Here is a 27,308-nt window from a genome sequence, read left to right as displayed (position 1 = left end):
ATGGCGTGCTTTCATGGAAATAAAACAGCCCCTCTCGTATCCTTATTCACCAGCCTTTCACGCCCTTCTGCGAGCTGGTCTGCATCTCAAGCTTCTCCAGCAAGTTCATGCGCACCTCATTGTCTCGGGCTACGGTCGCAACCGTGCTCTCCTCACCAAGCTCATCAAACAGGTTTGTGCTGCCCGCTCCATTGAATACACGCGCCGCCTCTTCCTCGTCACACCTGACCCCGATTCTTTTCTTTTCAACTCTATCATAAAAGCAACCTCTAAATTCCACTTCTCATTGGATTCAGTTCTCTTTTATCGCCGGATGATCATTTCACTAATTCGACCCTCAGACTATACATTCACTTCTGTAATCAAAGCCTGCGCTGATTTATCGGTTCTGACTCTTGGTAGGGGAATTCACACCCACGTCTTGGTTTGTGGGTATGGCTTGAATATTTATGTGCAGTCTTCTTTGGTGGCTTTTTATGCAAAATCTGGGGATTTGGATATAGCAAGAAAGGTATTTGATAGAATGCCGTCGAGAAGTCTCGTGGCCTGGAATTCGATGATTTCGGGATATGAGCAGAACGGGTTGGCTAAGGAAGCATTTGAATTGTTTGAGCAGATGTGGAAAATGGGTGTTGAGCCGGATTCTCCTACGTTTGTGAGCTTGTTGTCAGCTTGTGCGCAAATGGGTGCTCTTGGTTTGGGGTGTTGGGTGCATGAGCATGTTGTTAAAAATGGTTTTGACATGAATGTAGTTCTTGGTACTTCGTTGATTAACATGTACGCTAGGTGTGGGGATGTGGAGAAAGCAAGAGAGGTTTTTGATTCGATGAGCGAACTGAATGTTGTTACTTGGACGGCCATGATTTCTGGATATGGAACAAATGGTTATGGTACTGAAGCAGTTGAGCTTTTTGGTCAAATGAGAATACTTGGGCCTTCTCCTAATAGTGTTACATTTGTTGCTGTGTTGTCAGCATGCGCTCATGGAGGGCTAGTTGATGAAGGGCGGTGGGTCTTTGCAAGCATGAGTGATGAGTATGGCTTAGTACCGGGAATGGAGCATCATGTCTGCATGGTTGATATGCTTGGGCGTGCTGGACTTCTCAGTGAAGCATATCAGTTTATCAGGGAATTGGTTCCCGGCAGCCCTGCTCCTGCAGTATGGACTGCATTGCTTGGGGCTTGCAAAATGCATAAGAATTTTGTTCTTGGAGTAGAAGTTGCTGAGCACCTGTTATCGGTTGATCCAGAAAATCCAGGACATTATGTGATGCTTTCGAACATATATGCTTTGGCTGGTCGGATGGATAGAGTGGAGATGGTTAGAAATATAATGTTCCGGAGATGCTTAAAGAAGCAAGTTGGCTATAGCACAATAGAGGTCAATCAAAAGACATATATGTTTAGTATGGGTGACAAGTCCCACCCTGAGTCAAATGAAATATATCAATATTTAGATGATTTGATGTGGCGGTGTAGAGAAGCAGGTTATGTTGCTTTGCCTGATTCAGTGATGCATGAAGTGGAAGAGGAAGAGAGGGACCATGCCCTGAGATACCATAGCGAGAAGCTTGCAATTGCCTTTGGATTGATGAAAACCAGCCACGCAGTTGCTATCAGGATTGTGAAGAACCTTCGAATTTGTGAGGACTGCCATTCGGCTATTAAGTATATTTCTGTAGTTGCTAATAGAGAAATCATTGTTCGGGATAAGCTTCGGTTCCACCATTTTAAAGATGGAGTGTGTTCTTGCCTGGATTATTGGTGATCAAATTTATTTTCTGTTTGAGGAAAAGGTTATATTCTTTAGTTAAATTGGTTGGGAAAAAGTGATTCCTGGACAACCTAATACTAGACCTGGAAGAAGGTCTGAAATCAACTTTGTTTGATCGGTGAAGGATGAGTTGAAGTGTAGAGGTTAATGTTGTTTCTTTTTGTATCAAATAGCATGGAAGACAGGTTACATCATACCAGCACTCAAACCAGATATTTGGACTCTGGAGAGATCTCTTTCAAGATTCAACTGGAGAAGTTGAGCATTAGTTACGTCTTCGTTCCAGTTCACGGATTCTAGTAAATTTGAAGTAGTAGGGTGAGATAAGGTTGATTCATCTGCTGTGTGGAGGGGCATCTACTTGTTACAAGAACATGTTTTGGACTTTGAAGATTCATATTTGTGACAAGAATGGTAGGGATGGACAACCAGTGTATCAGTGTAGGAAGTCTTTTTTTAGCCTCTGATTGCTATCAGTGGAGACAAGGTCGATTTGCAAGGCAGAGTCTGTGTTTTCATGCCTAAAATTTGTTTTGCAATTGCAAACCAAGAACAAAGGTAAGCAAGTTAGCCCCACTTTCTTTTGGGTTGAGTCATGCGTGAGTTCATTGTTTCCATTGCACAACAATTAACAAACGACCCAATCCAACAAAGATTGAGAACAAACCTTCCTCAAGAGTCCGGTAATTAATGAACTCATCACTCGATGTCATCAAGTCAAACAGTTGGAACCTATGGCCCAACTTATACTACTCAAAGGCTGTGGGGACATTCTTACTTTCTTAGAGCATCCATGGCGGGGGAACTCATACGGGGCTGTAAATTTGAACTGTTCAGTGGTATGACTGTAGCACATTGGAAAAAAAAAAGAAAGTCTTTTGTAGAATTTTTAATTGGTGTGGGTCCCGCATCATTAACTCTTTTTATACTTTAATTATTTTTGTCATTCTAGACTTTTAAATTTTACATCTTTGGTAGGACACTCAATTAATATAAAATTAAATAAAAAATATTACAGCTTCTTGACACAAAAATAAAAAATAAATATTATAACTATTTACGTGATATATAATTTTAGAAAAATATTAGTTAATTAATTTATTATTTAAATATAATTAGATTTTATGTTATGATAACTGTAAATGAATAGAATTTAAATCATAAAATTGATGGTATAAAAAAATATTTAAATGATTTAGAGTATTAAAGTAACTGAAAATCTGTGAAAAATGTGTAAAAACTGAATATTTGAAGTTTTTGTTAAAAGCTTATGTTGTGGATAGTGTTAATGTGTGAATTCATCAAATTATTAGATCATCAGAAAGGTCAAGTACATGATCTAACTTGATAATTTCCTTGCTACTTTTTCTGCAATTTGGGTTTGTTTTAATTAACCCAAAAAAAAGGGCATTAAGGCACTTGTTTTGGGAGGAGACCCATGGAGCAGGAGCACATGATGCCACTGTGTGTGATTGTCCATATTAAACAAATTGTCTAGATGCAAGAGAAACCAACAACTTGGCAAGCAAAGCAAAGATTGTCTGCATCTTATTTGTCTCTTCCAAGTTCCAAGACCATGAACGCCCAAATGACAAATTTGCTTAGCACACAACCAAACACTGCCCTAAATTAAGAAATGATAAAACGGCCTCCGTTTTGGTTTTCCAGTACCGTCACATCTAAAGATCCCACATCATCGTAAATAACAAGTTCCTGTAACGGCTATATTTAGTGCGATCTCTTCCGGGGGCGGCTGCTAGGGTTTTTGCTTTTCAAAAACACCCTCAGTTTTGGTTGTTGCTCTTTTTTATCTGGGATAATGTTAGAGATCCTCAAAAGTTCCCCAAAATTCCCTCAAATGTATATGACATTAAAATAGTCATTGATTAAAAACACATATGTATGGCCCAATTCACATCCAACACTTCACATTAAATTGGGTTTTTTGAGGTCACTTTTTTGGATCACTTTTTAGAGTCTCAAGCATTATTTTTTTATCTGTCACCTCGAGTGACCCAATAAGAAACAGACATGCAAAGATACGGTGTCGTTTCATTGGAATATTTTCATTCATTGCATTATTGTTGCGTCCTTTATCTGAATACCAGTGGATATCTTCGTACAAGATTCTGATGCGTAAAGCCTGGGAATCCACAATTTCCACATCCCACCTCACACGTTACGCCGTGTTTTGCACGCTCTCACCTAGCGCGTACTGTACATGCTGAATTTTTTTATTCTTCAGATATCCACTCTCCGGACGTCTTAAATTCCTTAAACCCACCGTAAAAAGCCAACTTTCTTTCTCTGTTGTTCGACTCCACTTTTCCACCACGTAGCTTCACGTCTTTTCTTTAGCAGAAGCCGCCGGAAACTGAAGATGAAAGCAAAAACCTCTATGACACTAATGTGTAGATTGTGAGAGTGGGAACTAGCTAGGGTGAGCGAAGGAAACCGAAGACTGTCTCTGCTGCGATGAACCTGAGGCAGCGCCCTACTGCCACGCGCGACCCTGGCGTACTCCACGCGCCGCCACCGTTTCAGGATGTTTACAACATAATCCCAATACACAACCTTTTAACTGACCACCCCTCCCTAAGGTGCCCCGAGGTTCGTGCTGCAGCGGCGGCTCTTCGTACCGTCGGGGATCTCCGGAAGCCTCCGTTTGTTCAGTGGGACCCGCGGATGGATTTGCTGGACTGGCTTGGTGTCTTATTCGGCTTCCAGAGCGACAACGTACGGAACCAGCGGGAGCACCTTGTTCTCCACCTCGCTAATTCCCAAATGCGGCTCGAGGTACCCACGCAGGATCCTGACACACTCAACGCCAATGTTCTCCGTCGATTCCGCCGCAAATTGCTCCATAACTACACATCGTGGTGCTCTTATCTTGGCCGTAGATCGCAGGTTTTCTTATCCGGCCGTCGGGGGAACACTGATCAGCGCCGCGAGCTTCTATACGTTTCGCTTTACTTGCTAATTTGGGGAGAATCTGGAAACTTGCGGTTCGCGCCGGAACTGATTTGCTACATTTATCACCACATGGCGATTGAGCTAAATCAGGTACTGGATGATTATATAGATCGAGACACTGGTAGGCCTTTCTTACCTTCTTTGTCTGGGGACTGCGCGTTTTTGAGATGTATAGTAATGCCATTTTATGATACCATAAAGACGGAGATGGAGAGCAGTAGAAATGGCACTGCACCGCATTCGGCCTGGAGGAACTATGATGATATAAACGAGTATTTTTGGAGCAAGAGGTGTTTAGAAAGATTGAAATGGCCTATCGATTTTAGCAGTAATTTCTTCGCTACTGTTATTAAGAGTAAGCGAGTCGGGAAGACAGGTTTTGTTGAGCAGAGGTCATTTTGGAATTTGTTTAGGAGCTTTGACAAGCTCTGGGTTTTGTTGACTCTAGTTTTGCAGGCTTCTCTTATTGTTGCCTGGGAAGGCACAGAGTATCCATGGCAGGCCCTAGAGCGTCGTGATGTGCAGGTGGAGCTTTTGACTGTTTTCATGACTTGGGGTGGGCTTAGGTTCTGGCAATCCGTTCTTGATGCTGGGACGCAGTATAGCTTGGTTTCGAGGGAGACTGTGTGGCTTGGCGTTAGAATGTTATTGAAAAGCATGGTTGCATTGACATGGACGGTTGTCTTTGGGGTTTTTTATGGAAAGATTTGGAGTCAAAAGAATGCTGATGGATATTGGTCCAATGAGGCCAATGAGAGGATTATAACTTTTCTTGAAGCAGTCTTGGTGTTTGTTATACCTGAGTTGTTGGCATTGGTGCTCTTCGTACTCCCATGGATTAGGAATTTGCTTGAGGAGTTGGATTGGAGGGTAATGTACTTGTTGACATGGTGGTTTCACACACGGATTTTTGTAGGACGGGGGATGAGGGAAGGCCTTGTTAATAATATCAAGTATACATTGTTCTGGATTTTGGTATTGGCTTCAAAGATTATATTCAGTTACTTTTTTCAAATCAGGCCCCTGGTTGGCCCAACAAGGGCCCTTCTAAAGCTTAATGGTGCTAGGTACAATTGGCATGAGTTTTTTGGTAGCACTAATGAGATTGCAGTTATATTGTTATGGCTTCCTGTTGTTCTAGTCTACTTGATGGATTTGCAAATATGGTATTCTATATTCTCCTCCTTTGTTGGTGCAGTGGTTGGGCTGTTTTCACATTTGGGTGAAATTAGGAATATCGAACAGCTTAGACTTAGGTTTCAGTTCTTCGCTGGTGCAATGCAATTTAATCTAATGCCAGAGGACAATTTGCTAAGTCCAAAGATGACACTGGTGAAGAAGCTTCGTGATGCAATCCATCGACTGAAATTGAGATATGGACTTGGTCAGCCTTACAAGAAGATTGAATCAAGCCAAGTAGAGGCCACCAGGTTTGCCTTAATATGGAATGAGATAATCACGACTTTCAGGGAGGAAGACATTATCGGTGATGGAGAGCAAGAACTAATGGAACTGCCACCAAATTGTTGGGGCATTAGGGTAATTCGTTGGCCATGCTTCCTCCTTGGCAATGAGCTGCTGATCGCACTTAGTCAGGCAACAGAGCTGGCAACTGCGCCTGACCGGTGGCTTTGGTTGAAGATATGCAAGAGCGAGTATAGGCGGTGTGCTATCATTGAAGCGTATGATAGCATTAAATACTTGCTTCTTAAGATTGTTAAATATGACACAGAAGAGCATTCCATTGTTGGAAATTTTTTCTCCGAGTTGGATAACTACATCCATATTGAAAAATTCACTGAGGTGTACAAGATGACCCTGCTGCCACAGATTCATTCTAAAGTAGTATTACTTGTTGAGCTTCTGATGAAACCAAAGAAGGATCATGGTAAAGCAGTGAATATTATGCAGGCCTTATATGAACTTTCTGTACGTGAATTTCCCAGGGTGAAAAAGCCCATTCTGCAGTTGATACAGGAAGGTCTGGCCCCTCAACATCCGTCCACCGATGCCGGGTTGCTCTTTGAAAATGCTATTGATTTTGGTGATTCTGGAGATGAAATATTTAATAGGCGACTACGGCGTTTGCAAACAATTCTTACTGCAAAAGACTCCATGCATAATGTTCCAAAGAGTCTTGAGGCGAGACGCCGAATTGCTTTCTTCAGCAACTCACTCTTTATGAACATGCCACATGCTCCTCATATTGAGAAGATGGTGGCATTCAGTGTTCTGACTCCTTATTATGATGAAGAGGTATTGTATGGGAAAGAAATGCTCCGGAGTGAGAACGAGGATGGCATTTCCACCCTGTTTTATTTGCAGAAAATCTATGAAGATGAGTGGACAAATTTTCTAGAGCGGATGCGCAGGGAAGGCATGGAGCATGATGATGAAATCTGGACCACAAAGGTGAGGGATCTACGTCTCTGGGCTTCATATAGAGGGCAGACATTATCCCGAACTGTGAGGGGTATGATGTACTATTATAGGGCTCTTAAGATGCTCGCCTTCCTTGATTCTGCTTCTGAGATGGACATTCGAATGGGATATCAAGAAATTGCTTCTCATAATTCGTTAAAGCAAACCCGTGGTTTGGATGGCCTAAACTCGATTAAGCCTCCATCTTCCCAGAAACTGAGCAGAGCAAGCAGCAATGTCAGTCTTTTGTTTAAGGGGCATGAGGATGGGAGTGCTCTAATGAAATTCACATATGTGCTCACCTGCCAGGTATATGGACAGCATAAGGCGAAGGGAGATCGCCGTGCTGAGGAGATTTTGTTTTTGTTGAAAACCAACAAAGCACTTCGAGTTGCTTATGTTGATGAGGTGCTGTTGGGGAGGGGAGAGATGGAATATTATTCGGTTCTTGTGAAGTACGATCAGGAGCTGCAAAGGGAGGTTGAAATTTATAGGATCAGGTTGCCTGGTCCCTTGAAACTGGGAGAAGGCAAGCCAGAAAATCAGAACCATGCCATCGTCTTCACTCGCGGTGATGCGCTGCAGACAATTGATATGAACCAAGACAATTATTTTGAGGAGACACTCAAGATGCGGAATTTGCTCGAGGAATTCAATAACTATTATGGCATTAGGAAGCCTACCATTCTTGGTGTCCGGGAGAATATCTTCACAGGGTCAGTATCTTCACTGGCTTGGTTCATGTCTGCTCAGGAAACTAGTTTTGTAACGCTTGGGCAACGTGTTTTGGCTAACCCTTTGAAGGTGCGAATGCACTATGGCCACCCGGATGTGTTTGATAGATTCTGGTTCTTACCTCGTGGTGGAATGAGCAAGGCTTCTCGAGTGATAAATATTAGCGAGGATATATTTGCAGGTTTTAACTGCACTCTGCGAGGTGGCAATGTGACACACCATGAGTATATTCAGGTGGGTAAGGGAAGGGATGTTGGGTTGAATCAAGTCTCCATGTTTGAGGCCAAGGTCGCCAGCGGCAATGGGGAGCAGGTTTTGAGTAGAGATGTATACAGGTTAGGTCATAGGTTGGATTTCTTTCGGATGCTTTCTTTTTTCTACACAACTGTGGGATATTATTTCAACACTTTGGTCATAGTATTAACGGTCTATGCATTCTTGTGGGGCCGCCTTTATCTTGCTCTCAGTGGTGTTGAGGATGTAGCCATGAACAATAGCAGCAGCAATAAAGCCCTTGGTGCAATTTTGAATCAGCAGTTTATTATCCAGCTTGGCATCTTCACTGCCCTCCCAATGATTGTGGAGAATTCCCTTGAGCATGGGTTTCTTCCAGCGGTTTGGGACTTTCTGATGATGCAGTTGCAGCTTGCATCACTCTTTTACACGTTCTCGATGGGAACTCGTACCCATTTCTTTGGTCGGACAATTCTTCATGGGGGAGCTAAGTATCGAGCAACAGGGCGAGGTTTTGTGGTGGAACACAAGAGTTTTGCTGAAAATTATAGACTTTATGCTCGAAGCCATTTTGTGAAAGCAATTGAACTGGGGGTTATTCTAACGGTATATGCTTCTCATAGCCCCTTGAGTAAGAATACTTTTGTTTACATACTGATGACGATTTCAAGCTGGTTCCTGGTGGTGTCGTGGATAATGTCTCCCTTTGTGTTTAATCCCTCTGGCTTCGATTGGTTAAAAACTGTTTATGACTTTAATGGTTTCATGAATTGGATTTGGTATAGCGGTGGGGGGCTTGCCAAAGCAGACCAGAGCTGGGAAACGTGGTGGTATGAGGAACAAGATCATCTGAGAACGACTGGTCTTTGGGGGAAACTGTTGGAGATTATATTGGATCTTCGTTTCTTCTTCTTCCAATATGGTGTTGTGTATCAGTTGAAAATTTCAGGCGGAAACACCAGTGTAGCTGTTTACTTGCTGTCTTGGATATACATGGTGGTTGCTGTTGGGATTTATGTGATCATAGGTTATGCCCGGGACAGATATGCTGTTAAGGAGCACATCTATTATCGGCTAGTGCAGCTTCTTGTCATTCTGGTTACAGTGCTTGTGATTGTTTTATTTATGGAGTTCACCAAGTTCCAGTTTCTTGACCTTGTGACAAGTCTTCTAGCATTTATTCCCACTGGTTGGGGCCTTATATCTATTGCTCTGGTGCTAAGACCTTTCCTTCAGACCACTGTGGTATGGGACACTGTGGTGTCCTTGGCTCGACTCTATGACTTGCTGTTTGGAGTGATTGTAATGGCTCCTGTAGCATTGCTTTCATGGCTTCCTGGATTACAATCCATGCAGACTAGGATTTTATTCAACGAGGCATTCAGCAGGGGCCTCAAGATATCGCTTATTCTCACTGGCAAAAAGATGAATTGACACAATTCAAGGTAAAATTTTGGCTTAATTTCACAGACTTTTACAATTTGTTTTTCATTCTAAAGTCCTTTTCTCGCTCACTAATTAATGAAATGATGTTGTCATGTGTGCGTTAGTTGAATTTGAAGTTTCCTTGACTAAAGCGAAGCTATTTTCACCGTTTCCCGTTTCTTCTTGCCTAACAAAGGTAAATAACAATTGTGCACAAGACTTCCGCAATGGGCAGGTTCAAGGACATGCAAGATGTACTTAGACCTTACCCCATATAATATGTGGAGAGATTATTTCCAAGAATTGAACGTATGACCTTCTGGTTGCACCTCTGCAACTCTATCACTGGCCACATTTCATCTGTAAAGGTAAACAACTTTCGTGCACAAAGCTCTCGCAATGCGCAGAGTCGGTGGCAGATAGAATGCATGCAGATGTTACTCCCCACATAATATGTAGAGAGACTATTTCTTCTCCCCTATTCAAGTCAAATCCGAAGTACTAGTGATGACCTACAATTTTTCTGCATGTGATCTATGATTTTTTTTTTCCTGGGCTCTGTGTGCAATTAAGCAAACCGAGTAACAATTTGAAAATACTGCTGTTAGAAGAAATTAAATGTGATTATGGGCTCTTGTATATTGATGTTTTTGCTGTAATGTTGGGTTTATCCAGATAGAGTCAATTATTTTTTTCCTGGCCTCCATTTCTGGACAATTCAAATACAACTGTACCTTTATTTGAGCCTTGTAGTTTTTATTTGGAAATAAAAACATTAACTTGTGCATCCTACTTGGATATTTTTTAACCAAGGTGAGTTGGGCAGTGAGTAGGGAACGTTTAGATCTTTTCACTGTGAGTAACCTTCAATATTTATACATGGCAAGCTCTACCTGTCTATCTACTTAGTTTAACAGAGAAACTGGTCTCGGGTTGAGCCAAGAAGAATGATGAGTCCAATTCCCCTAATTTTTGTGTGGCATTCATACCTGTTAAGTCTGCGTACTTTTGACTTTCAATCCCTTGTAGAAAGATGCCAATTTCAGGTCTGCTAAGAATACAAGCCAACTGAATAAGCTGAATGTATCGTTGGAACCTCCTTATGCGGTTCATATATTTAATTGATTCTTGAAACTTGGGAAACAACCTTTCCTAAATGTGAAGATTCCCATTTATACAACCTTTCACAGGCCATGAAATGGTTCCTTTTATGGCCATTTGACTGATGTCTTTAACGGCTATCCACTTGTCCAGGTGGCAGTGTTGGTTCTATGACTTCTGTGCTCATTATTGGTATTCGGCTGCAAGCCCTACACTTGAGAGTTGGGTGTTATCTGCTTAACATTTATGGACTGCCATTGATAAGTTCTCCAGATTTTAATTACATATATATGCATGTAGTTTCCATTGGTCCTTTGTTTTTTCTCCAAGTATTCATAGGCTTTTTTAAAAAAAAAAAATTGGAAAAAAGTAAATTGTTGTTTTTTTTTTTTTGGAAAATGAATTTATGGGCATCTTTTTTATCATCCTAGAGTTCTAAAGGGAATGCTTGTTATTCTTCATGATTGCAGGTGAGCCTACTGCCTAGAGAGCTAAAAATGGATATATTGGACTTTTCAGACCGAGGATGGTTCATAGCATACGTTCTGCTCCGGCAACTAATTATCATGAGGACCAAAGCTGCTGAGTTCTGAGAAAGGACGATTTGGAGTTCAAACCTTTTGATTGGCTGTCTCTTCTAACAAAATCTATTCTCATTAGGGTGTTGCACATAAATTTCCTGTTAGGTGTTCATTCTAATTATTTTGACAGCAATGGAACACTATTTCCACCAACAGTTTCAGTCCTTCGCTAGCAGAGAGTTGTATGTATATATAAACCCGTGCATATCTCAGCTGTATTGATGTATGTCAGTTTGATTATACACCTCTGTAATGCTGACCTGCTACCTTCTCGCACTTCAAACCTGAACACCATGAGTTTGGTCTGGTATTGCATCATTATCAAGTGCAAATCTGTGCTTTTTATGGCCCTATCAAACCGGAGTAGATGAATAGTACATGGAATGAGATTGACTGACTTACAATTTGCTTCAAAAAAACTTACAATTTCTTCAATGAGAATCTTTATCCTCCAGTTCCCAAATCTCTCTTTCCCAAATAAGCAGTTCACTAGTTATGCAAGTATTTAGGAGCCGTGAGATAAAACAGAGCTAAGAATTCAGAAATTTTTGTGGAGAACTAGGATTCTCGACTATTTTTCTTTTCTATCCATATAAACAGTAACATAGAGAATGACTGAGTGTAGCACTGGCATTAGAAAGAATAACTCTAAAGCTCCATGTAAATTAATGCAATGAAATGTGTTTACAATATTATAATGTAAAGAAATTCTTCTGAATTTGTTCTCCTTGCAATTCCACACCGCTGACTACAGGTACCATCTCATATGATGCTCTCTCTCTAAACCTCTTGGGAAGAATGCATCGACCACCAAATCTTTGCTGCAAGAAAATTAGCATTGCAAACAGCAAACCAACGCAGGGGATCACAATGTTCCAGGAAGTTGAATAAAAATCCACTTTATGATCTGCATATATGTCGGACAACTCAAAAACCCATGAAGAAATGTGAGCCCTGTAAAGATCATATGCATGAGGCAGCAATCGAACAAGGGTAGTTCCACTGTAAAAGGAAGCAGCAAGAGCCATTTCTCTCGAGTCAAGGAACAAGTTGAATAAAATCTGTGGAAGCAGGAAACTGTCAAGAACCAAACCACCATAAGACTTGAGGCCATCCCAGAGCGAATGTTGTTGGTACAAATGCCTCTGAGTATAAATTTGGTACACATTCCGTTGGGGAGGAATAGCATCATGGTGTAGCAAAAAGGGGCTCCGGTGAGAATTCTTCATATAGTATATATACAAAGCAACCAACCCACCAAGTATATATAATGGTAAAGAAACATAGAGTACCTTTTTCTCATATTTCCACAAGCCCTTCTGGCTATCATTACTCTGTCTTGCAGACCAAGTGAGCTGGAGAAGACGAAATTGCAAAAGGAAAGCTATCATTGTTACCACCCTTACCATTATTTCATTTACTTCAAGCCATCCTCCTCCCCCAGGGAAAACATTCTGATGGTTAGGATTTGCCAGAAACAAGGCTTCAAAGTTTAATATTAGAGGAATCATGTATCCCAGTGTAAGGATCAGTAGCATGACCACAGAAATGAAGGGAAGCACGTCTGGATACTTCTTCATATAAAACAGCTGCAAGCCTACAAACACGCATGCCAGGGTATTGGAGATCAAGACCATTGTAATCTCAAGATCCATTCTCCAAATGGATTCTTTAGCTTGCGTAGTGTAAATTGAGTTTGAAGACAACTCCAGGCGTTCAAAGTACATAGGGTCTGACTTGTTCCGTGTACTCATAATGGTTCCCTTGACACTTTCACCGCCCTTTGCATTCAATGGAGGAAAGTGGACATTAATAACAACCCCACAGTCCATTGAATCATTTTTCATTAATTTCAGATCATTTGATCGTAAGCGTCTACAACCTCTCATACACAAAACACCAATGCTCCTGTCATAAATGCCTTCAGCGGATATATGTACTGCTTCAGACAAAGACGTATAATGATTGGACATGAAACTAGCAGGTTTGAAACTCAATCTATAACTGATTTTTAGCAGATTCTGGTAGTTTTCATTTGATCGGAGTGGGGGCTCAATATGATTAATACCAGGACCATACAATAAGTTGGCATATGATAATTGATCACCCACAAATAACGGGGATGCATATCCTCTTGATAATTTTCCTTTGCTATCTGTCACAGACATATCAAATCTCATGTCCAAAGAATACCCATTAGGGTATGTCTCCCCCCTACTTTCAGAAGTCTTATGTGAACAAGATTTTCCTACATTATCGATCTCAGTATATTCATAATTGACACCAGGCAGAGCCACTGGGTCTCCCCAAAAGCTACGAAATGTGATCTTACCATAGTAACCCATTCCATCTTCTGTTGTATCGATATAAATTTGCCCCAACATTGTACTCTGATTTCTTAGAGACAAAACTGCAGGAAACCTCAAGCTCAACTTAGTGGAACAATTACCAACAAACGCACCAGTTAAAGACTCTGTGATGTTCATAATTCGGCAAGCAACAGCACAAAGCCTGTTCTTCTTCTGATCCCAGCTTCCCTCAGCAACCAACGTGGTATGAGGATCAAAAGGAAATCTAGAACTGTAGGTTACAGTACTAGAATTACGAAAACCAAGCAACATCTGCATTTTTTTATTCTCAATGCACCTAATACCCTTGAAAAACATTACATTGGGCATGTATTTACCAGCAACACCAAGAACATCGCAAGTTTCATGATGGCAATTACTCCCGTAATCCAATTCAAACTTATGAGAGGTCTGACTGAGAAGCCTACACAAACCTCTGCTTGCCGCACTGAGAGGCAGATTCTCTCCTTCGTCATTTCCACTTAAACATTCATTTCCCTTCTCAATCAATCTGTACTCATAACTCAATATTTTAGACATACCCAATATTGAAATAGGTTCAAAATAAGTTCCACTACTCTTATCATCCACACTCTCTAAAACCCCCTTCACCAAACTATCAAAAGCACTTGAATTAACCGGATAATCGAGTTTAAGAACAACATTAAAAAATCCTAAATTACCAGTTTTTGCATTCTTGTAGCTTGACCCAGATCCGACCATACAAAGCTTCCCAGTAGATTGTGACCAATACCCATTAAGCTTAAAATTCGCCACACCTCGCCTCACCGGAAACCTCGGTCCCCGGACCTGAAACACTTTGCTGTGATCTGAGGGTCTATATACAGCATTATGAGGCGTTTGAAACAACAAATTCCCTCTGATCGCATAAGTTCCATTCTGCAATGTCTTACGTGCGTTGTGGGCATTGAACATAACGTAATTTGGCTGGCCGGAATTGAACTGAGAGACTTTGCCGAGGATTTCGGAGCCGCCAGAGAAGAATGCAGACTGCAAGCGAAGGTTTTGGGCTGTGAGGCCCCCCAAGAAGGTGGGGGATTCAAGGGGGGAATCAGGGACGACGTGATTGCAGTAAGTAGAGTATACGATCTGGGAGGAATAGACAACGTCGGAGGCACAGGGATTGGCGAAGAGGGAAACACTGATGAAAGAACAGAGGAGGAGAAGACTCACTGAAAATTTACGGCGTTTCAAAAGGGTGATTGAGAAAATTGGATGAATCCTAGCACTACGTTTTTGCAGTGAAGGCGGAGATGAACTGGTATTCGAGTCCATTTGTGGCAAATGAGAGCATCACCGTCATGAAGCTGCAGTCTTTATACGTCTGTCTTTACCGCCTTTCGAAACGAAGCATATGTCCGGACTTGTTTGGTTGAGACAAAAATAAAGAGTGCATTTTCATTCAACACTTTAGTAGTTGTTTTTACCTTTTAGTAAGACTTTTGTTTGGGTGGGGGGTTTGAAATTTGATCCACGTCCAAACAAGGAAAAAAGTGCAAGATTTTTTATTTTTTTTTAAATATGACAGGGAAATATTTCTCATTGAAATCGAATTTTGAACACAAATATTCTTAACCCAATCAACTGTTAACCTAGTCACATTTCCTTAGTAGAATAGTGTAGTTAATGCACAAGAATGCAATAGTATATTATTCTATACGAAATCCCAAACGGAACCTAAAGGGAATGATAATTATCACAATTGATGTAGAATGTATACACATTTTCTATCAGAGTACTGCTTTCGGTCTTTCACATTCACTTGTTCATTATATTTTCTTCCTCAAGATTTTATTTGTCAAGGTTATGCGCAGTGGAGATTATTGAAGTCGTCTTCAATAAATGCTTTTTTGCTTTACAGAATGTTCAGCAAAAAAGCATTCTCTATAGTTTCAGCAAAAGGAGCAACAAGAAAATCGTGTTCCTTAGAACTCCAGACAACTCAAAAATCATCAGAACTGAATACGATTCAAAGAGAGCGAAAACCATCAAGTATAAACCAAACCAATCCAGATCTTGTTTTTCTTATTTTATTTCTGCAAATCAGAATATGATACAATGCTTCCCCACTCCCCCAGGTTTTACAGCACCAGAATACAGTACATTTACAGCATCACAACTCTTACCGAGTAATTTGTAATTTTTTTTTATTGAGAAGGAAAAAATACAGAAGCTGAACTTGCATTAATTCGTGGATATTATACAATACAGACTATAGACATGGTACGAATGACCTCACGATTATCTCTGTAGCGCATTCATTTTTCTGGCTCAAGCGAATTGGCTGCAGTTGATTCCCTTATCAGAAAATGCCTCCGCAAGCTTTGGGAAGAGTTTACCGAGCATAAGTTTGAACCCTGTTGAATTTCCTGATGGGTTTGCATGCTCTTTTTGTGTACTCCCCGATGGACATGTTACCGGAGCTCCTTCCATATATGCCTCACAAGCCGACAGAATGTCTTGGGATCGTTGCCTAAAGTGCTCCTCTACGAGTGCCTCAAAATGCTGCAACAGTAAAATCATATATGGAACTTAAATGTACCACAAGACTCCTCCAGAGTAAATTTGAAATAAAAATGCAAGTTTTCTGAAAAATGAATTCATCACGACAGGTAACTATCGAAAATAACACCACAACTATAGTAGTAAAATCATCTTAAACATTATGCAAATTCACCTTAGGTGGCCTCTGAAGTATGTATATCATGGACTTGCAGGTCATGAGAAAGGCATTCTCGTTGTAGCTTACTGAATTTTTCTCCCCCTTTGCCCTTCCCATATGCTTATCATAACCAGCCTCGTTAAAATAAGGTTTTTCATTAAGCACAAGGGCCTGGAGAGAGAGAAGTACTTGCAAGATACTGGAGCTTTCGGGATTCCATACTTCAGTTTCTGTGCCTGTCCATGTATTGAGGAGACTCAAACAAACCTTCCCGGACTCGTACAAATTAGGGTTAACACGAAGGCCACCGGAATGATAATGCACCAACTGCATAAGATTCCATATTTATAGGAAATGCATGAGTTTTTTTCTCGCCCTTTACATTTTAAATGCGGTGATCATTACAAGCAGATGGTAGAAGTTAGAATAATAGACATTTAAACTTCTCTTGAATGCAGTTTAAACTTCATCACCCTGACCGTCACAATTAGGAAACTTCTCATACCCTTCTTAGTGGAGCAGAATGTCATGGGGCGATCTTGCTTTTAAGCCACCAAATCTCAAGTTGTCCCGCTCAGAGCCATCCATCAAAGTAAAATATGTATTAAGGAAAAGCACTGGAAACCCGGAAAGATAACTTACAGGCGGTTCATGAGGATAGTCCAGAGGTAGATGGATGTCAAAGAAGAACAGCCCGTCATGATAAGGAGTTCCAGGTGCACCAATAATGGCTGCTCGAAGGAGATCCATCCGTTCCTCATATACGCGGACAAAGATTGTTTCTGTTGAGGTTACAAAGGAAACTATGTGTATAGTTAGTGAATTCATATATTTACTTAAATAAAAAGACAATTTCTTCTTGAAATTAGCTAGTTCCTGACTATCAAGTGACTTCAGATCATCTTATCAATCACTTTTGCAAATTAATTTCAACAAACCTATAAAAAATTACGGGGAGGGGATTGGGGGTGGGGAATTCACCACCTGCTCTCTAGAGGCTAAAATCTACTACGTTATCCAGCAATTTCTCTTCATTTTAACTTTATTTACCTGAAATCGTATTTTATTTGCCGTTACCTAAGCAAAACCTTGAATAAGATGAAAAAAGGGGGGTCACAAACAGAACAAAGTCATTTCATTTCTCCAAGATATATTATGACAGGAGATAAATAAGGTACCGACCAGGAAGATCTTTCTGAAGAATATTCCATTCTTGTTGAACCTTCTTCAACCAAACTCTTTTCATCTGTTAGGAAGAAAAGTATGGCAAAGCATTATCACGACTGTTTGAACCCATGAATTCATATAGTTAGTGTAAAAACATTGTTCTATTTCAGACCTGAGATAATGCCAATCCCTTGCCGAGACCATCAAGATAGCGATGATCTGAGCAGCCATCAACCATATCAAATCGCCTAAATTTTTCTGAACTTTCTCTGACAGTTGAAGATTGAAGTTCTTTTTTCTCCTGAAGATCATTAATTTCCTCACTTGTACTCGTTTTCCTAAGCTGCACTTCCTGTAACATCAATGACTGTTCTTCTGCAGAAAGACCACATGTATCCAGAAGCTCTCTCTCTTGGGGAATTTTAGATTGATTTCCATTTTTGGCAAAGTGGCGAAGTGAAAGCAGGCCAGATAGGGATGTGGAACCAAGGGATCCGAATATACTCGCTGTAACACGGGTGAAAAGTCCAATTGTGGAACGAGGAAGGAAGGAAGATCCAGATTCCCAAGGATAACTGCCGTGCTCTTCACAAATGGCATCGGGTTTTAAGAGGCCCTAAGCAATGCAACACAATCTAGTTAATTCTTTATTCACTACCGTCCAGAATGCTTACTGATATCCAACTTAAAAGCATATCTACTACAATCTCTACCACCTTATAAAATTGGATAACTCAACATATAATTAAACCCGCGGTTCTATCACAGGTTGGGTTGGAGTTGAATAGAAAACATCCTGACGATTACATTCTAGTTTCTCACAGATGCAACTTCACATAGATCACAAGAGCATTGATAAAGACACAATTTCTGTACCAAGTCCCTAGCTATACGAACTATTTCATTAGGAAGTGTATGAGAACGTTATATTCAACTTTTCAGAAATGAAAAGTAAATCCCATTTGACATGCATATTATGAAGGACACTAACTCCCCAAAAAATTCCACATATCTTCAGTCAGGAAACTACATAAAATATTCTGGAAATTCTCAGCTCCATTTGGATTAATCACTTGCTTGTTCATTTCTTTCACAATAATGTCCAAACAATCCCTAAATCAGAATATTTATGCCAAAATATTATTCCAAAAATGAACAGCACCAGCATATATCGCATGTCATACTATTTTGTGCTTGTGTTTTTTGTCTCGTTACTTTTTTCAAGCAAGAGAGTGGGAGACAGTGGTAAGTAGAGGATTGTACCTTTCCAGTTTGATCAATCATCTCTTCATTCAATAACTCAGCATTTTGTTCATTGAGCACATGAGTTGCAGTAACAATTTCATTCGTATCAATCCGGAAAAGGTCATTAGGGGCAACCTGCAATAATGTCCAAAAGAACTTGTCTAAAAAAGAAGTGCATGAGAACAATGCAGACAAACTCTTGACACTCTACTCCCACCAAAATGTTAGTCAGGACAAAGATATTGAGACCCAATGAACAGTCAAGAACTTTATCAAGGATAGAGCCACTGGAACGTGCCAGCCAGATTGTTATTTGAAAACTCTTGATGTCATATCAGATGGGTGTCAAGTGAAGTCCACTTTCACTAGAAGTGAGAAAGGTTTACATCCTGAAGAAGAGGAAGTACATTCCACACACACACACACACACACACACACACATTGAGAGCCACTCCAAATAAGAAAGGGAATGAGCCCTTAGTAGATCTGTAGATGATTCTACGTGTATATGGAAAACAAATACATAAAAATAGGGAGTAAAAAATTCTCAAAATCTGTACTGGAGATTGCATTAAGAAATTCCCCATAGCTCCAAATCATCAAGTATGTTGGGTATACCCTACACTGTCAATTAGCCCATTTCCATCCTTACTCTTATATTCTGCTTGACGGTCATTAGTAATCTACAAATGTCGAGCCATCAAGGAATTTCAGTTACAATCCAAAAGTTACTAGATTACCTTGCAATAATACTATAAAGGCCAACTCCAATCAAGTTAAACAACTATGCCCTATGATCAAAGTGATTGAAAAAAAACATAAACCACAAAAGGAAAATATCATGTGTTGTAATAACATTAGTCAAACCATGACCATCATAATTCTGTATACAAGTCCTATCTGCTTAAGGTATTTCCCCTCGTGAGAGCCTTTTTGCTAGAGAAAGTGACACCCCTCATCTAAAGAACAAGAATTTGATAAACCGCACTTCTCAGCAATAAGTACATATTCACTGCGAAGACTCAAATTTCTGGATAAGCATAGCATCATCATCAACTAGATATCCAAAGAACATATTATTTCATGGGAAAAAAAGTTTTAAACAAAAAAGACCAAGTTCATACCGTCGATTTGAGCCCAGTAGCCCATGTCACCTCAACACCATCATCTTTGAAGCCAGTTATGTTGCCAATGAAGGATAAGTAACTTTCAGCATCGTACTCAATCTGATCTAAACTGAAATCTTTCCCTTCAAGAGCCAAATCCGCACCAATTTTAGTCTCTCTGTTCACAAAACCTCCATTAGCTTGGTCAATGTAGCTCGTAAACAACACAGTGACAATGTCTCCAAGACAGTAGGAGTAGTCAGGGTGCTCAATAAGTTCATAAGAACTCACAGTTTCCTCCATCGGGTCTTGTCCCACACCATTCATTTTATTCACATCAAAAGCTTTCCATCTTACCTTAACTGTCTGTTCCTTTGCATCTGCACTCCTCACAATTCCCCATCTTTGGTTTCCAGAGACAGGTGGATCAACACAAGTACCCTTCTCCGCTACAAACTGTCCAGGCCAAAATTCATGAGCATTAACAACATTTACAGGGACTAAAGAATGTGATTCTAACCCCAAGGAATGGCTACCATTCTGCCACATAACATCAACAAGGGTTTTTGTCCTCACAATGACAAAGATTTCCTGAAGATCTTTTCTCATAAATCCTCTTTCTCTCTTCTTCTGTTCTTTAAAGACCTCATGGCTAGAGATACCAAGAAACAGCTGGTCCATCACACCCTTACAGTCCAGAAGCATGCACCACTCACCAAGTTGCCAATTTGCATGAGAGAAACATGACAACAAAGTTAGTTTTTCAGCATCCTGCAAGTGTGGAGGAGCAGGTGACTTCATATCAGGACCTACTGGCAGAGAGGCAAGCCAATTGACATACACCAACCCTGGTTTTACAGAGCAAACAGTTCCTTGATCCTGATTCTCTTTCCAAGTACCACATAACCATCTAGCTGATTTAGAGACTGTTGAAAGTTTAACACACACTCTCTGTCCAGGATAAAATGGATACATTGAATCCTCAAGTATGTTGGGACCCAGAGGCACGACCTTTGCTTGGTCAAGTGCAGATACGTCAGCTCTAGTCCCATCATCAAATATTATGGTGACGGTGTCAATGACTTTGTCAACCCTTCCGAGCCATGGACCATAAACTACATAGTCCCCCTCCGAAATGGAGCGAATCTTTAGAAGGTTCTTGGAGTTCACACCTTTTATTATTTTTCCATGGATGCTTTCCATGTCCACAAGAATATTAGCATTTATGACCTTGCCCATCTGCCCAGATGGGTCAGTCACAGAACATACGATGTCTCCATATACAAACCCTCTTTCGAATGAAAGGAAATCATCAATTTTGCCAATGCTCTCCTCCAAACTTGACAAAATGCGTCGAGCCTGCCCACTGAATAGGAAGTCAAGTTCCTCTTGATCATCACTGCTGCCACTCTCACAATCAGAAGAATCACTATGAAGCATATCCATCACCTGCACAAATATATCTACATTTTGTTGCCACAATTACAACGTATCTGCCAGAGAAACTATATTGAACCAACAAAAGTACTGTAGAGAAGCTAGGCTATTAGAAAAAAGTTCAACTTAGTAAATATACAGATTTAGGAAAAGCTATTCAAGCGAATCTTCCTCTCTAACATATAGATTCAGGAAGAATACACAGTTTGATAAGAAAAACAGCAGAACAAGAAACAGGTAATTTAAGAAAAGGCAAAGATTAATAACAAGAAACAGAACAAAACATAACTATAACTCTAAATCAAACCGCTTTTCATTTATTTGGGGACATATGAAGTTCATAGCTATCATCATATAAACTGGTCTGATACATGGTTCAAAAGAAACAAAAATCACAAGGAGCGTACAGAGAGATACCTTCTAATTTACACTTTCTTGAACAAGTCAAAATGTGCAACTCTTGTGCCACTCCTATACGTTAAGATGCAACAGGATGATCGCTAAGTGTCGTTATAACAAGAATTCAAATCCAAACCCTATTGATAATCACAGCAAGATTATCGTTAAAAGTATACGCTCTCCAGCTTGTTGCCAATGATCAATTTATAAATATTTCTTCAATATCTCCAGTAAGGTATCTTGAATACAAAAGCTGGAGTTAATATGCCAAAGGAGATTTGCCCTAACGGGATGATAGGGGATAACAGGAGTCAAAAAAGCACTCCAATATGCCAAAGGAGATTTGCCCAACGATTGGACTACACTTCTGTAAGAAGAAACTTCCAAAGAAGATATTTTTTTCCCACCAAAGCTGTAATATTAATGTGTCAGAACTGCCAGATGAGATATTTCCTGCAGGTTGACCACAAGCTATCCAGGAAGGAGAACATGAAGTGCGAAAGGAGATCTGCCAGCTGCAAGAGTGGGATACTCGGTAACAATATGATAAATGATATGAAGTTACTCTAATTATGCTGTCAGGAGAACTTCCCAACAAGAGTAGACTTCAGAACTTGCCAAAGGAAATTTGCCCCATAGAGCTAAATGGCGAAATATAAAGCATGTATAACCGGATCTTCCCAAAAACTATTATTCCTTTTTTAGGAAAATATCCTATATTGCCAAAGGAGATTTGCCCCTGATGAAATCAAACTTCTGTCAGGTTTTTCCCGTGCCGAAGGAGATTTGCCTCAGGAAGATGTATTCAATCAACCACCAGAATTTCGTACGAAGATCAGGCTGGATCTCAGTAGAAACAGCTAATCAAACACCTCTTACAGCTTGTTCCATGGAAAGTCAACCATGTACCAAATGAAACCTTAAAGAGACCTTTCTCAGAAGCCAATATTATTTGCCATCACAAAAAAGTGCTTCTCTAATATTTCCATGGAACCTGCAATGGCAGGGGCAAAATCTATTAGTGATATTTACGTAAACTCAGTACGTAGTTTGATACGAGTTTGAGGATGCTATGAAATCTAACTCAAGAGACCAGTCTTAACAATCAGTCATGCATTCCAGGACCTCAAATCATCACCATCATCTATCACACCTTATTATAGTTACACTAATTGAGAGAGAAACAGAACGCAGCATAAGTTTCTTTCGGCCAAACTAAAACAAGAATCCATTCAAATCCCAAGAAAAAAGCATACCTTCAAAATCTTCACAACTAGATTCAAGATTCTTTCTCGTTAAAATTTCAAAGAGTCATTTCGTTGAACAACCTCAAAACATAGAACTATACACCCCTAGCCTATCAAGTTATTCAAGTTAAAAGTAGAAATCAATACAGTTAAGATTGATAATTCTAACACCTATTGAACAAACTAACACCGCGGCTAAATGCTCAAAATAATTGAAACTAACGACATAGTTTCAAATACCCATCAATGTAAAAATACATTCGATAACAAAAAGAACACAAAAAAAGGTTGAAACTTTATAAAGGATTAAATTGGAGAGAAAAAGAACCGTACGATTTGCCGCTTCTATACATAACTGGAGTCATAAAAACTTGAGCCAACCAAACCCAGAAAGTACACAGAAACCCACATAGAGACTACATGACGACGTCGACCCACTTCACGAATGCTTCACAAATACTCGTCCCCCTGGTTATTCCCCGACTTTCTCGCACTTTGTACAAACTTTTCTCGAGAAAATATGCGTGAGGAAAGAGATGGGAATTCAGAGAGAGTAGTTAAAAGCATAAAAAGGGCTTTCACGATCCATTATTGGATTACAGAAGTTGGACTATTAAAATATGTATGTATATACGGAGAAGAATATATCGACAGTATCAGACACACTGTACACCATATCCTTGACGGTTATGTTGGACCAAAGTTCTACATTTTAGTTTTAATCATTGAATCATGTCATGCTATTTGATTCAATGCATTATGTCATGAATTTGAGTGTTGCATGAAACGGATTTTCATTAAAGTGCTTCAAACCTAGTTGAGAACTAAACAATTATTTTTATATTAAATGAATTCGAATTAAGCTGAAATTTTCTAGATACTTTATTTACATCATAATGAACATTTTTCATGAAGACATTATTAAGAAATTTTGACGTTTCCTTGCTCAAAATTATTGTCCAAATATCTGTCTGAAATTGCTGCGTAATGTTATTTTCCGATTGATTTATGTGACTCATTATGTGATCATATAATATTTGTTTGAAATGAAATTTTGTATGTCTATTCATACAAATGTGATATTATATTTCATGATATTAATTACTTGACCATGACTAGCTAATGTTTCAAGCATGAAGCTCAAACGAGCTTACAAGCATTTTTGAGAATATTTCAGGTTAAGTCTAAATACTCCAATGAATATGTGAGCTATCCGGTGGTTCAAGAATGGTCTTGGAAGACCTAGGGCTTACTAAGAAATACCTAAGCACCTTACTAAATCCACTAGAAGAGGATGTTCTATATTTGAAAAGTTCAACCTACTTACGGAAAGTGTCAAGTTGATTTGAGTTATAATTATTGAAGTGGAGTTGATCAAGCTTAAACAAGAATCCATTTAATTCAACCACCATTGAAGTCATTCTTGCCTTACAAGGAATGGGGCGTGTAAAGGAAGAGATATTCTTGCCAAATTAAAATAGGTGACATTGAGATTATTTGGAGAACAAAAGAAGGGCCAAGATTCCTATACTCTTACCAAAAGATGGGGGAGCCGATTTCTATAGTTTGAAAAGAAGAAGTTTTCATCTTTGAAAGACCTAAAATTGTGGGAGCTAAGAAAGGAAATTGCAGAGAAGACTTTTGTCATTTGAATTTGATTTGCTTACCATATGAAGAGGCAGCCGAGTTCATCCATGAAGAAGGAGATCAAAGAAAGTTAAATGGTAGCCGAAATCAAGGAAGGTTCCCATATTTAGAAGGAACTAATTTTATTCAAAAGGAGAAGATCTCATTTCCTTATAAGAAGAGCAAATTTATAGTCTTAATGAGAGTAAATCAAGTTTGAAAAGAGTTTATTTCTCAAAGATTTAAAGGAGCAGATTACATAGAGTAATTGGAGAGATGATTTTTTTCTTGGAGCTGATTTTATGGAGCTGAATCTCTTATTGATGAAGAAATCAATCAAGCTAAAAGAGAAGCGTCAAGGATGATTGGATTCTTTCAAAACCCAAGCAACTTACCATATTGAGGAGCCGATTGAATCATATTGTTTCAAAGAGCCAGAAAACGTGTGAGTGATTGAAGGAGATTGGAGCTGAATCAAAGACAAAGGGAAGATTACCATTTCCTATTTTGAAGAGCTAAAACGTGGGATACATGAAGAGATGATTAAGGGATTGACAAGTATTAGTCTTTCACCCATTAAAGTAGCCGTGCATCAAAGAGACAAGGCAAGAACTCTTTGTGAAAAGCTTGAGCTGATTTTCTCTCTACAATCTTCATCTCTTATAAGCATACAAGACTCTCAATTCTTGAGTTCTTCATTCTACATCTTCTACCGTGAACATACCATTATCTATCCTTGTTGTTCAAAAGCTCAAATATTCTATATTACATATTCTACCCGATAGCGATCTAAACACTTGAGAGTTCCTCCTAAACTTTATTTCAAATTCATTTGTGAGTGGAATCTTGTACTTCATTGTAAGCCCTTTTGTGGGTATTCCCTTTGTGAGTTGTGAAAGTTTCGAAATTTGTCTTTAAAATCACGTGTGTAAAAAGTCAGAAGATGACTTGTTGAAAAACCTTCGAGTTTGGTGGTTTACTCAGGAAAGACCATCGTATTTCCCTAGTGGATTAAAAGCCTAAGCAGGGTGCTTAGGGAGAAGGTGACTTGTTGAAAAACCTTCGAGTTTGGTGGTTTACTCAGGAAAGACCATCGTATTTCCCTAGTGGATTAAAAGCCTAAGCAGGGTGCTTAGGGAGTAGATGTAGGAGAGTGCTCCAAACTACTATAAAAATCGATTGTGTGCTTTACTTTATGCTCTTTACATTCTATTACTTGCCTTGCATGCTTGATTGAATACTTGTCATAATTCTGATATTTTTCAAAGCCATTGATTTCAAACTAAATCTAATCATTTTCTAGTATAACATATTTGAACATCACGATTGCCAAGTTGTCTTTCATAGCTAATTTGTAATACGATACTTGATAATTGTTTTAGTTTCAAATACTATTAAGGTTCGGTTACTAGTTCAATTATTGACAGCTTTGGCATATAATACTTTTGTTAACTTAGTATTTACACGGTTCAAAACCTGTTTTGTAGTGCATACTTATTTGATCTTTGTGTTTTTGTGTGACAATTTTGTATTAGAGGATTCCTAATAGGAATTTGGAGACACAATTTACCCCACTCTTGTGTAGCCTAGGTCCTACAAGTTAGAGCAACTCCAACTCAATACTTCATTTTGTGGGACATCAACTCCCTCGTACCTTATCAAATTTACAGATAGACCCAATTTTCTTATTTTCCATTTCTATATTCCGAGATTGTATTTGTCTATTTGATTCACAAAAGTATTACAAAGAAACATGGAAATTCAGTCACAGACCAAAAACAGTTTTAGAAGATAAAACATTGTAGTAAACTTTCTATTTTATTCTCTCCCCCTCTTAAAAATCATTTGATCTTGTGAACACATATGAGGACTTGAAATCTTTGACATTACGACAAAGCGAACAACAAAGTCAATAGCATGATTTCGTTTGGCCTTGTAGATGCTTGAATTGGTTCAGATCATTAAAACCCAGCTCGTTCGTACCATGCATCTTATCAGCAAAAGCTCTTATTAATGACTTTCACATCCTTTACTATCGCGAGAAACCTAAAGAGAGCGGAATTAGAGGGGGCTACACTAATTTTTATGTATATTTTTATATACATAGGTCCAGTTTGGCAAAACTTTTAAATGTAGTAGATACGTCAACAAAAATAATGGTAGCAGAAATGCTGAACAATTTTAGTAATAGATATGCTGCTTGAATGTTGTGTAATGTTTGGTTGAACTTTTACTAGTAACATTTTTGTTGTATAGCATATTCTGATAATTACGTGCAGGGGCATTATGCATATTAGTTGTAATTGACAAATATACATGTATCCAATTGTAAATAATTTATATAATGAATTAAAATAAATTAAAGATACTTAATCATTTATAAATTAATAAATTAATTAAAGTTTTAATAACAATTAATTAATTTATTAAATGAGAGATAATTTATAATAACACTATTCCTTAATTTATGAAATGGTTTCAACAAGTAGCATGTGAAAAGTAGTTGAAAATGCTACTAAAAAAATGTCTTGAATTATGTGCCGAAAATACCTGTTTGGATGTAGTATAAATGCTATTCAAAAGGCTTTATCAAACTGACCCTTAGTTTTATGTGATGTATATTTTTATGTGTATTCTTTAGTAAGTGTATATATGTCTGTATATTTAGACTATAATGTTTGAAAAGTATCATTTTACTTATTAGCTAATAGTAATGAATAATACATAACAATAATAACCTTGAAATTTATCCATTTTATTATTGTTCATATTAAACAACAATAAAGATATGTTCTAGTTATATACT

General features: G+C 39.0%; 4 protein-coding genes and 1 non-coding gene across 7 annotated transcripts; 3 read left to right on the top strand and 2 right to left on the bottom strand.

Annotated features, from left to right (window-relative positions):
• On the top strand, window positions 1-2,350 carry LOC119988328 (pentatricopeptide repeat-containing protein At2g33760-like). Its single transcript, XM_038833325.1, is given in 2 exon segments — window positions 1-29; window positions 31-2,350. Coding segments are annotated over 2 exon segments (1,767 nt in total). The 3' UTR covers window positions 1,769-2,350.
• A 1,680-nt stretch (window positions 2,351-4,030) lies between these two features.
• Window positions 4,031-11,576, top strand: LOC119989378 (callose synthase 11-like). Of its 2 annotated transcripts, XR_005465807.1 has the most exons (3): window positions 4,031-9,582; window positions 9,759-9,930; window positions 11,134-11,576. XR_005465807.1 is itself a non-coding variant. In XM_038834856.1 (2 exons), the coding sequence occupies exon 1, from the start codon at window positions 4,250-4,252 to the stop codon at window positions 9,569-9,571; it is 5,322 nt and encodes a 1,773-aa protein (XP_038690784.1). In that variant the 5' UTR covers window positions 4,032-4,249; the 3' UTR covers window positions 9,572-9,582; window positions 11,134-11,576. The 2 variants fall into 2 exon arrangements, 1 of the variants encoding a protein (XP_038690784.1); XM_038834856.1 differs by lacking the exon at window positions 9,759-9,930 and having other exon boundaries at window positions 4,032-9,582.
• On the top strand, window positions 7,212-7,292 carry LOC119990273. The gene has a single exon (XR_005465999.1). It is a non-coding gene; the product is annotated as a small nucleolar RNA J33 (small nucleolar RNA).
• Window positions 11,577-11,849: 273 nt separating the features above from the next.
• On the bottom strand, window positions 11,850-14,978 carry LOC119989379. Its single transcript, XM_038834857.1, has one exon. The coding sequence runs from the start codon at window positions 14,886-14,888 to the stop codon at window positions 11,937-11,939; it is 2,952 nt and encodes a 983-aa protein (XP_038690785.1). The 5' UTR covers window positions 14,889-14,978; the 3' UTR covers window positions 11,850-11,936.
• Window positions 14,979-15,606: 628 nt separating this feature from the next.
• Window positions 15,607-23,478, bottom strand: LOC119988720 (probable ubiquitin-conjugating enzyme E2 24). 2 transcript variants are annotated; one of them, XM_038833869.1, is made up of 9 exons: window positions 23,210-23,478; window positions 21,648-22,623; window positions 19,812-21,256; window positions 18,706-18,822; window positions 17,615-18,058; window positions 17,458-17,521; window positions 16,918-17,057; window positions 16,291-16,602; window positions 15,607-16,118 (listed from the first exon to the last, which is right to left on the bottom strand). In XM_038833869.1, exons 3-9 carry the CDS (start codon window positions 21,237-21,239, stop codon window positions 15,885-15,887), a joined length of 2,739 nt encoding a protein of 912 aa, XP_038689797.1. In that variant the 5' UTR covers window positions 21,240-21,256; window positions 21,648-22,623; window positions 23,210-23,478; the 3' UTR covers window positions 15,607-15,884. The 2 variants fall into 2 exon arrangements, with proteins under 2 accessions (XP_038689797.1, XP_038689799.1); XM_038833871.1 differs by having other exon boundaries at window positions 19,812-21,242.
• Window positions 23,479-27,308: the final 3,830 nt, after the last annotated feature.

Source organism: Tripterygium wilfordii, chromosome 21 (genome assembly GCF_013401445.1).
Source record: "Tripterygium wilfordii isolate XIE 37 chromosome 21, ASM1340144v1, whole genome shotgun sequence".
Taxonomy (NCBI): domain Eukaryota; kingdom Viridiplantae; phylum Streptophyta; class Magnoliopsida; order Celastrales; family Celastraceae; genus Tripterygium; species Tripterygium wilfordii.
The sequence above is the reverse complement of the archived record's forward strand: the minus strand, read 5'-3'. Positions and strand labels throughout refer to the sequence as shown.